This window comes from Trachemys scripta, chromosome 10 (assembly GCF_013100865.1).
Source record: "Trachemys scripta elegans isolate TJP31775 chromosome 10, CAS_Tse_1.0, whole genome shotgun sequence".
Lineage (NCBI taxonomy): Eukaryota > Metazoa > Chordata > Testudines > Emydidae > Trachemys > Trachemys scripta.
This window is the reverse complement of record NC_048307.1, coordinates 63,486,244-63,496,720: the sequence shown is the minus strand read 5'-3', so window position 1 is coordinate 63,496,720 and position 10,477 is coordinate 63,486,244. Positions and strand designations below refer to the sequence as shown.

Below are 10,477 nucleotides of genomic sequence, written 5' to 3'. Positions count from 1 at the left end.
GCAGTCATGGACAATGAAGGGAAGGTGAGACTACCCGCACTTCCCAAAGTCTGTTTCCTTGTTTAGCCCATAAAGTGGAATGTTACAAACCGTTGCTGACATGAATGTAGCCACCTCACAAGGGCTCTGCTCAAATAGACACATGGGGAGATGCTGCCATACATCACAAAGCAGCCATACCAATCCACCCGTTACAGAACTGCTGCATGCAAATACAGTGTCATTTACATTTTGAGTGGAGGTTCAGACTATAAACGCATCACGCTTGTTTGTTCTGAACACACTAGATCCCATTAAAGACATAACTGATTTTTTTAAAAAATCATTAAAATGTTAAAAAATTAGCCAGATGTACTTGGAAACCCCCTGCTCCTCCCCCCCCCCCCCCCCCCAAAAAAAAAAAAAAAAAAAAACCTAAAGAAGGGAATAGGGAAAATGTGGGAGTCAGAACAAATTTCTTTTCAGGCTGAAGATTGTCCATGTCAGAAATCTTTGGCTTTGGGGATAAGGATACTTGAATCAAATTCCTTCCCCCATACCGGGCCTGATGTTGCAAACCCACAATCATGCGAGAGTAGTTGTGATACATGCAAGTAGCCCCATTGGTTTTAAGGACTGCTCACATAAGGGTATGCACAATCCGGACCATGTGAAGGAATTCGGTCTCCCTTTTTTTTAAGACTATGTGGGTCGATATCCATTCTCACAGCAAATCCTGCCTGGGGGTGGGGAAAACCCTCTGGTAATTCCATAAGGTCCTCTCATAGAATTTCTTTCCCAATCTTCCCTTGAGGAGGAGGCGTTTCTAACCCTACACTGGAGGAGGGAGAGGGCCTTGAAAGCCCCTCAGAACCCTAGATTCCTCAGGGAAGATGGCTGTACTGTGGATACTACTCTTAGGCCCTGATTTAGCAAAGCACTTATGCTTGTCTGGAAGTCATTAGGACTTAAGCATGTGCTTAAGTGCTTTATACAACCAGGGCCATAGTGCAGAGATCCAGCCCTCCCACACTGCACCCCTCAGGAGCAGTGCTGCCATAGGTCCCACCCATTTTAAAAGAGGCATAGATGACATAGACTAGACAGATAGAGCGTGAATTTATACTCTCTGAAGCAGCACTGACTCGCAGGCAGATTTCTGTTCAGGAATCTGCCAGGTTCAGAGGGGAATATCCCACACACCCTGACTGCTCCCCTGACTCCATCCCCTCCTGATTAACAGACCCCAGCCCAATGTCTTCTGCGGGTTCAAAGCACCATTCGTTCCCTTTCCATATTCCCCTGGCCAGAACTCTTTTGCCAGCACAAATGATGGGGCGTGTGTAGGTCAGAAAGAGGGAAGAGAGGCTAATGTTTCAAGGGTACCGCAGGTTGTTGGCCCCAATTAAACACCTTTAGCTTTCTGAAAGAATGAGTATAGCTAAACCAGTTAATAGCATCCTTCCTTAATTCTTGCATTACATTTAAATATGATCAAAGTGAACCCCCGGCTATTTAACAGACTCAGATGTTGGCAAAGACAATATATATATACATATATATGGCTAGAAATTAATGTCTGATGCTATAAAACTATACACAATACAATGAAATTATATTGCAAACTAAACGCTTCACACAATCATTTCACAATACCCCACTGATTCATTCTAATGTTGTTGGGTTTAATTGCTGCTACATAAGTATCTTCCATGTGTTCAGCGCAATGTGCAGAATTCTGGGTTAACGCCCTGCTTCAGCAGAGCACTGGAACACGTACTTACGTCCATCCTTATTCAGCAAAGTGCTTCAGCAATATTGCTAAAGTCCCATTGGAATCAGGCACAGGCTTAAGCACTTTGCTTAACAGAGAATGAGTGTTGAATCAGATGCTAAAAACGTAAACGAGGTGATTGGTACATGTTACTCTTCTGATTGTTATCCATCTCCGGGTAGAGCTGCTGCCGCCCTGGATTAAATATTTTACTCGCTCTTTATCTAACCGGTCCTGAGAACAATTCTGTCATTTATACTAATAAATGCACATAAATACCAGACATTAAAAAACAGTCAACAGTGTGGTTCAAAGCAAAACGAGCACTGCTCAGTATACTGGTTTCCATTAATGAGATTTATAGCTGCAAACCTGGCATTCTGTTTTTTTTTTAAAATCCTCAATGGATTAGAAAAATAACAAAGTGACATTGTTAATGTTAAGGTATTCTAGGTTTGGCAACACTAATATTTTTACTTTACATCATGGAGTATGAATACACGTCAGTGTAATATTGATGACGCGATCAGCCTAGCTTAAACACATGTAAACAATAGGCTTTGACAATACTTACAAATGCATCCTACATCTGGATCCACAAAGGCAGAACCCTGTACAAGTGTAGAGTCCCAACTGCACAGATCTGAATGCAGGATTGGGGCCTAAGGGTGTGATCCCGCAAACCGGTATTGGCATAAGTAGTCTCTACTCACCTGAGAAGTCCATTGACTTCAGTGGAACTACTCTCACAAGTGAGGATTATTCACATGCTTAAGGCATTGCAGGACAGGGTGGTAAAGCCCCATTGTATATAGAGAATCCTTTATCAATGTAAAACGATCGTTTTTTAACAGAGTTTTAAAAAAAGGACACAAAAGATTCAATGTGATTCCAGGTGATGCTCATTAAGACATATTTTACCCCTAGGTTGTGGATATCAGCTTCATATATTCCAATAACACAATCATATTTTCATAAACATTAAACTAAATATGAAAGTTAACAATGTTAGTGGTTAAAGGGGAGAGTAACGGAAATGAGCAACCTTCATTACAATGATTTTCCAGTGTCTTCCCTTCTGACCAGTGGATGTTGTGAGATTGCCGTTGTGTCGGCTGCATTCAATACCTCTTCGCATCCTCCAAGGCATGGCTACTGCCGGTCTGCTTCCACTCGCTTTTTACGAACTATGCCAGTAAAATCAAAAACCGTCTCTCAGCGTTAACTTACTAAGCACCCAAGCACACGTCTCAGTGTGACACTATTTGGGACTAGAAAACTGGGTTATTCGTACTTCCCTTCTCAAGGACCAGGTTAAGGAAAGTGCATAGTACCCTCAACTCTCACTCAAATCAATGGGAGGGTTGGCCCATCAGTATCTTCTAGGACAGGGATTGGCAACCTTTGGCCTGCGGCCCACCAGGGAAAGCCGCTGGCGGGCTGGGCCAGGCCAGTTTGTTTACCTGCAGCATCCGCAGGTTCGGCTGATCGCAGCTCCCACTGGCCGCGGTTTGCCCTCCCAGACCAATGGGCGCTGCGGGAAGCGGCGCGGGCCAAGGGATGTGCTGGCCGCCCTTCCCACAGCCCGCATTGGCCTAGGACGGCGAACCGCAGCCAGTGGGAGCTGCGATCAGCCGAACCTGCAGACGCTGCAGGTAAACAAACCGGCCCGGCCCACCAGCGGCTTTCCCTGGCGGGCCAAAGGTTGCCGATCCCTGTTCTAGGAGGTACAGGATTGTGTCCAGAGGTTTCACAGATTCATAGTTTAAGGCTAAAAGGGACCTACGTCATCTAGTCTGAGTAACCATGTAACCACGGGCCACAGAATTTCACCCAGTTATCCCTGTATTGAGCTCCGAAACTTGAGTTTGGCTCAGGGCCACCCGGGGGGGGGGGGGGGGGGGGAGGGGCAAGTGGGACAATTTGCTCCAGGCCCCAGGACCCGCAGGGGCTCCCACAAGAGTTTTTCGGGGCTCCTGGAGCGGAGTCCTTCACTCGCTCCGGGGGCCCCAGAAAACTCTCGCGGGCCCAGGCCCCCGGAGCTTCTTCCACTCCGGGTCTTCGGCGGCAATTCGGCGGCGGGGGGTCCTTCCTCTCCGGGACCCGCCACCGAAGTGCCCTGAAGACCCACGGCGGGCAGTCCTTCCATCCCAGGACCTGCCGCCGAAGTGCCCTGAAGACCCGCGGCAGAGGGTCCTTCCGCTCCGGGACCTGCCGCCGAAGAGCTGGGTCTTCGGTGGCAATTCGGCGGTGGAGGCCCCCCGCCGCCGAAGACCCCAGGCCCCCTGAATCCTCTGGGTGGCCCTGGTTTGGCTAAAGCATATCTTCCAGAAAGGCATCCAGTCTTGATATGAAAACTTTAAGCGATGGAGAATCCACCATTCCTCTTGGTATTTTGTTCCAATGGTTAAATTTAGGTTATCAGTATGGCTTGTATCATTTGTTTTTTCTAAAGGCCATATTGCTCCAACTAAATTGAAACAGGTACTGTGGGCTGTGTGGGAGTGCTAGATCCTCCTCATTGGATTCATTTAAGGGTGATGTAGCCAAAAATCAACAGCTGTTCCAATTGCAAGAGTTTCTCTAGTGGGGTTACGAAATAAGTAAAAATTCTGTTGTTCCATATGCTAACACTACATACAAATATGCATGGTTAAGTCATTTGATGTCCTTGTGAGAAACATATCTGTATGAAAGAATCAGACTTTTTATAATATACTTTCACATGGTACTGATTACTAACAACAAGGAAAAGAACAAATCAGACCCAAAAGGAAACATTTTAGTCTCAGAATAGATCTCTGGGTTGCATGGGCCATTGGATAATACAGTAAACCTTAATTAACCCAAATCTGCACTGAAAATGGATTATTTTGCGGGGATGCAGTTTAATGAAGCACGGATCAATGACATTCTACTATTGTGCCCTGAGCAGCTCTGGGTGATGTCTTATTCCCTGCAATGCAATGGAGGAGTCCCCTGGCACTCAGCAATGCACTGTAAGAGGGCCTGGGAAGTTCTAACTAGTCCATTGTGCTGGTGCTCCTTGCCATCCACAGCATTAGCTATTCCGTAACCCTGTTCAGTCTGCACTGAGCCATAAGGCCAGATTAATGCTGTTCATACTAGATAGGCTTTGGTGTTACCAAACTGCACTGGGATACCATGTTTGTGATACTGGGTTTCTGAAATACAGACTAAAACAGGCAGAGCTGGAAGAATACTTCTCATTGAAGCATGCCAGTAATGACAATCTCTGGCTATGAACTTCCTTTAATGTAAACATTAAAGCTCTTGGCAAACAGACTGCATTATCCCAAAGCCTTGCAGTGCAAATGTCCGTATTTTGCCTCTGCTTCCAATGTTGTGCTTTTCCAGATATTGGTTTTATGAAGTATTCTATTGTACTAAATAGTCAGTGATAATTTGCCAATGCAAAAGAGGAAAACGGACTAGTTGCAAACCAGGAGAAGGCAACATTCTAGAGTAATTGTCCAAATGATAAGGATGAGAGATTTAACCAGCCTTTATCCTGCTGGGGACAATTAGAATTGCAGGAAATAAAGCATATCATGGGAATTCAGCAGGATGTTTAAGTATTGCTAAAAAATAAAGTCTCTGCGTCAAAGTATGCATTTGTTCATTTTTTGCTAAGTCCTTACTGGGGCAAACCCAGACTGAAGTCAATGGGTGTTTGCCTGAGAAAGGACTCAGTAAAAACTGATTAAGGACCTCAGGATCTGGCACTATTTGATTATTTTTTGTCTACGGAATGTACAAGGAGGGCAGGAGTTGGCCTGCAAGAATTGCTGATGAATGTCTGTAGCATCTTACCTAGATCGTTATTTTTAGTAATAGCTGCAGCTACCCTGGTTCTTGGACCTTGCTTTGTGAACTGGTATCCAAATTTGAGAATCTTGGAGTTCTCCTCAAGCATCTGGGCAATCTCCATCTCTACAGCTGTCCCCAGCTGCTGCCTCTGTTGGGTGACACACAGTGAAAAGAAAAGGAAACATCTTCTCACAAAAGAAAGAGAAGTGGTTACATTCAGTAATGTGCTACAAACTGGAGAGAGAAACCCATCTCTGGAGAACTTCCTCTGGGCTTTCTTTTTAGCATTTGTCAGTTTTGTTTTCTATTGCTTAGCAGCACGTGCTTGGGAATGAGGTGCAGAAAGTCTGATCCATAGGATTTTGCCTTGCCTCTTTGACAGATCCCAAACCTAAAATATGATAGAAGAACATATGGAACCTACCAGAAACTAAACAAAGCAGGCACCAGTTTACTTGCCCGCTCCTTACCTGATTGTCAATTTTGATCTCTGTCAGGGTTTCATTCTCTTTTAGTGCATCAATCAGTGCCAGAATGCCAGCCCCAGTGATGAAATTGGATTCTATATTTAGACTCTTCAGTGTCTTGTTCACTTTTAACATATCTGCAAAAGCCTGAAGAGTCAGGGAAGAGGTGGTATGAGTTTGAAACTCTGAAAGCTTCAGATAACACCAAGAATCTGAATTGTGGTTAATATCTAGAAAAGCATTGCAAACAGAGTCATGGAGGAAGAGTGTATTCCTAGAACAGAATAGGTTATAATGCCACTGTGCACAGTCACAAGAGACATCTGAAAAACAAGCCCCTCTGTAGCGGGGCAGTAACCCCGCTCCTGATGAAAAGGGGTTAAAAGCAGCCCTGGAGAGGGCTGCAGCAGGGAAAGGCTAGGCTGACTGGGGAAGGAGCTACAGCTGGGGCCTCATCCCAATCAGGTCAGAGCTGGCTCTATAAAAGGGCTGTGATCCAAGAGCTCAAAAGGAGTCTCTCTCTAGGCCTGGTCTATACTACCCGCCTGAATCGGCGGGTAGAAATCGACCTCTCGGGGATCGATTTATCGCGTCCCGTTGGGACGTGACAATCGATCCCCGAATCGGCGCTCTAACTCCACCAGCGGAGGTGGTAGTAAGCGCCGCCGACAAAAAGCGGCAGAAGTCGATTTTGCCGCCGTCCTCACAACGGGGTAAGTCGGCTGTAATACGTCGAATTCAGCTACGCTATTCACGTAGCTGAATTTGCGTATCTTAAATCGACTCCCCGCTGTAGTGTAGATGTACCCCTAGCTATCTGAGAGAGAAGGACTGGGCTGCCTGGGAGCTGAGAAGAGTACCCAGGGTGGAGCAGTGCTGGGGAAGGGCAGAGGGAGCTGGGGAGCTCCAGCCTGAAAAACCCCCAGGCTGCAGGCCTTGAAAAGGGCCTATGAAAGGTACTGGGGCTGCAGAAGGGCTGCCCAGGGATAGGCGAAGGCAGCAGATCCTAACTGATGACAAGTGGTTTACAGACTGCAGTCAGTGGCGTAGCCAGGTGGAGGGAACAGTGGGAGCAATAAAAAAAAAAAAATAGGCACCACCCACTGTGGCGCTTTTACTCACCTGGCGGCACTCCGGGTGTCTTCAGCGGCACTGAAGGTCCCTCTGCTAAAATGGCGCCAAAGACCCGCGCAGCGAGTGAAGGGCCCGCTGCCGAAGTGCCGCCGAAGACCCAGAGCACCACCGGGTGACTAAAATAAAAGCACCGCAGCGGGTGGCACTTTTCAAATTTATTTTATTTTTTTAAAATCGCTCCCCCGGGTGAGTACAAAGGTGCCAGGAAATTGACAAGGCACCACCTTGTGCTCAGTGGGGGAGCGGCTGCTCCCCCCTTAGCTACGCTACTGACTGCAGTCTGCCCCAGTGAATGGGGGGCTAGAAGGGACTAGCAGTAGCCACTGAGGCAAGGTGGGGATAGTGGGTTGGTGGTTCCCCTGGGTGGGGAGACCCAGATTGTGGGTTACTGCTAGGGGCAGAACCCTGATGTAAAGGGCACCGGGGTCTGGGAGGAACACATGGGCCAGTGGCAGGTGAGACATTGGCCTGCTGGAAGAGCTAATTCCCAGGACAACCAGCAGGAGGGGCTGCGCCAGTGAGTTGTCGCCCCGCCGCACCCTCCTAGAGACAAATGCAGCCTTAGTGAACAATTCTGTCTTTTCAAGCCGTGTTTCAACTTACAACAGCAACAGGGTCATTGCTTCGAGTGGCTGCGAGGCTGAACTTCTTCACGTGGGTGTTGGTTTCCAAAGCCTTGGCAAATTCTTTCAGTGTCGGAATTGGGATGTTCTACATTAAGACAAAACCCAGTAAACATTACAGCCAATCACATCACCAGACATTTATTTTGATGATTGCTACATTAATTAACACTGCTTCTCTGTACAACTTCTTAGCTATTCCCTGTGCTCTACAAAGCCCGTCAGGCCAGAGTACTGCAACTTGCTCAGCTTTGAGGCTGCCCTTGAAAACCGCTCAATGCCTTGAGCGAGGGCAGAATGCAGCCACCACCTTTTAAGCAAGGCAGGCCAAATTGAGAACACTGCTCTGCACTGTTTTTCGTATTCATTTCCAGGTGCAATGAAAGGTGCTGATTTATTTGTAAATTCCTAAATAGTCTGAGAACTGATGATCCTCTAGGCATCTCTTCTACCATGCACCATCCTGGAAATTAAGGCTGGTGGCAATCTCTTGCTGTCTGTCTCCAAGGTTGAAATCCTGAAGCATGGCCATAATATTCTCATTGGCGGTCCCCCCCCATCATCAGCATAGGCTCCCTCTTGCAATCTGACAAAGCCTGAGTTTGGCCCCATGGGCTGGAGCGAAAATGTATCTGTTAAATCTGGCTTTTTAGCTGGGACACAAATTTGCTGCTGGCTGCGAGGAGGTCTAGTAATTGGTTGCGGATTTGTTACCGGCAGGTGAGAGTGAGTGGTGAGCTGTGGTACAGCTTTGTGGTTGTATTGTTGGATCATTGGTATTGCTTATTTTTTTCAAATGTACACTCGTGCCCAGAAACAGTGTGATGAGGGGTGAATAACCAATCCATAAACCCTTAGTACAACAGGCACTGGCAGCTTTGGGCATGAGCCCAAGTCTTGATATGGAATTAGACACCTGGAGGTGAGATTGCTACCAAACAAGCTGTACTGATAAAGAGAAGGATACAATGAATCAACTCAACATGCTGGTCCTTTTAGAAAATTACTTAGTTTTAAAACAATATGAAACAAGAAAGAGGAAAAAATAATGAGCTGCTATTTGTCACCACCTCTGAACTCAAAGCAAACACTAACAAAGCTTTATCCTATTCCTAGATCCAACCAGCCACTCTAAACTGTGCAGACAAAGGCAGCGGAGGTTGTTCTGCGTCTGAGCTTCCCAACTTTTCCCTTTTCATCTGTGGGCTAACTGAATTAGACCAATAATTGTGTGGTACCCCGATAGGTGCTGGGACAAGGGGTGCTGCTGCACCCGCTGGCTTGAAGTGGGGTTTCCATCAGATACAGGGTTTACAGTTTGATTCAATGACTCTCAGCACTCCCACATACAAATTGTGGCAGCACCCCAAGGTGCCCCATGAGTTATCTTGCTTTACCAGCTGTTAGAGAAATGAAGGCAGAAAGGACCCCTTGCTTGGAGTTCTAATTGGCAGCTAATTCAATGTCAGGTGTTGGTGACCCTTGGAATAACTGGGACAATTCCTGTCTGCCCCTCTTTCTCCTCCGAGTGTCCTGTTCCTCCCAAATATTGTAAATGCAGCAACATGTTTGAAAACAAAACCCCACGTTTCTAAAAAACCATTGTAAATCTTGTCATCTCAGATGAATCCTCCTGCAGCAAAGAAAATGAAGCCACAACCCCGATCCAAATACCTTTATGTTGTTCAGATTGACTTCATGGAGGCCAGGGTCATTTGCTTTCATCCTTTGCAAACTTGCTTCCACATTAGTTGGATTCGGTGGCTCCTCGAAAATTGGCTTGACCTTTTCACCTTTGACCACATCTGAAACACAGGATCTAATTAAACATGCATCATTGGAAATAAACTGGCTTTTCCGAACTCTCACTTATGTTTAGGTTGAGGCACGCTGGATGTTGCTGTGGCGAATCTCATGTTTGTGATGAATACTTGTGAGCCGTGGAGGGAGGGTTCTGGATTTCTGACTAGTGTTTCTCTGAGATGCTAATGCTTTTGTGGCCAGTAAAGAATGGTATTACATTCAGTTGGCTCTCCCACTGTTTATTAGTTTGTGCAGCTATACGCAAGAAAGAAAGTGCAGCTAAAGCGCGGAGATGAATAACTGAGATACCCTTTAGAACACTTCTTTTCCCAGTTTGTGGGAAAGTCATAGAAAATACTTTTCCTGGGGGGCAATCTTCTAGCAGACCCGTTAACAAAACCAGATGAAGGTGACATGAAGTGTATGGTATGACATTCACTGTGCTATATACACTAGAGTTAGTGTTATACACCAAATTGTGACCAGCACCGTGCTCTCCCCCATTCTTACTTCTCTCTGTAGGGGTCAGCTACAATGCAGTTGAGAGCACAGGCCTTCTCTTTCCTAGTGCCCTTGCAGGACTCTTACAAAGGGCAGGAGCTAGGTAAGGGCGTGGCCACACCTCACTCCCCTCTCCACACTGGCCAGCAGAGCTGACTTGGCATGGAGGGAGGAGTATACTGCACCTCCTCCAGGCCAGGCATGGTGTAGATCAGGGGTGGGCAAACATTTTGGCCAGAGGGCCACAGCGGGGTTGTGAAAATGTATGGAGGGCTGGGTAGGGAAGGCTGTGCCTCTCCAAACGGCCTGGCCCCCGCCCCCTATCCACCCCCTCCCACTTGCTGTCCCGACTGCCCCCCTCAGAA

General features: G+C 46.8%; 1 protein-coding gene across 1 annotated transcript in view; it reads right to left on the bottom strand.

Moving 5' to 3' along the window:
- Positions 1-399: 399 nt before the first annotated feature.
- Positions 400-10,477, bottom strand: part of LOC117883809 (tropomodulin-2) — a 68,682-nt gene continuing 58,604 nt past the window's right edge. The window contains exons 6-10 of the mRNA XM_034783584.1: positions 9,483-9,613; positions 7,789-7,896; positions 6,055-6,198; positions 5,588-5,732; positions 400-2,940 (exon numbers count right to left, since the gene is read on the bottom strand). Coding sequence (XP_034639475.1) covers positions 2,906-2,940; positions 5,588-5,732; positions 6,055-6,198; positions 7,789-7,896; positions 9,483-9,613 — 563 coding nt within the window. The 3' untranslated portion in view covers positions 400-2,905. The remainder of the gene's footprint in view (positions 2,941-5,587; positions 5,733-6,054; positions 6,199-7,788; positions 7,897-9,482; positions 9,614-10,477) is intronic.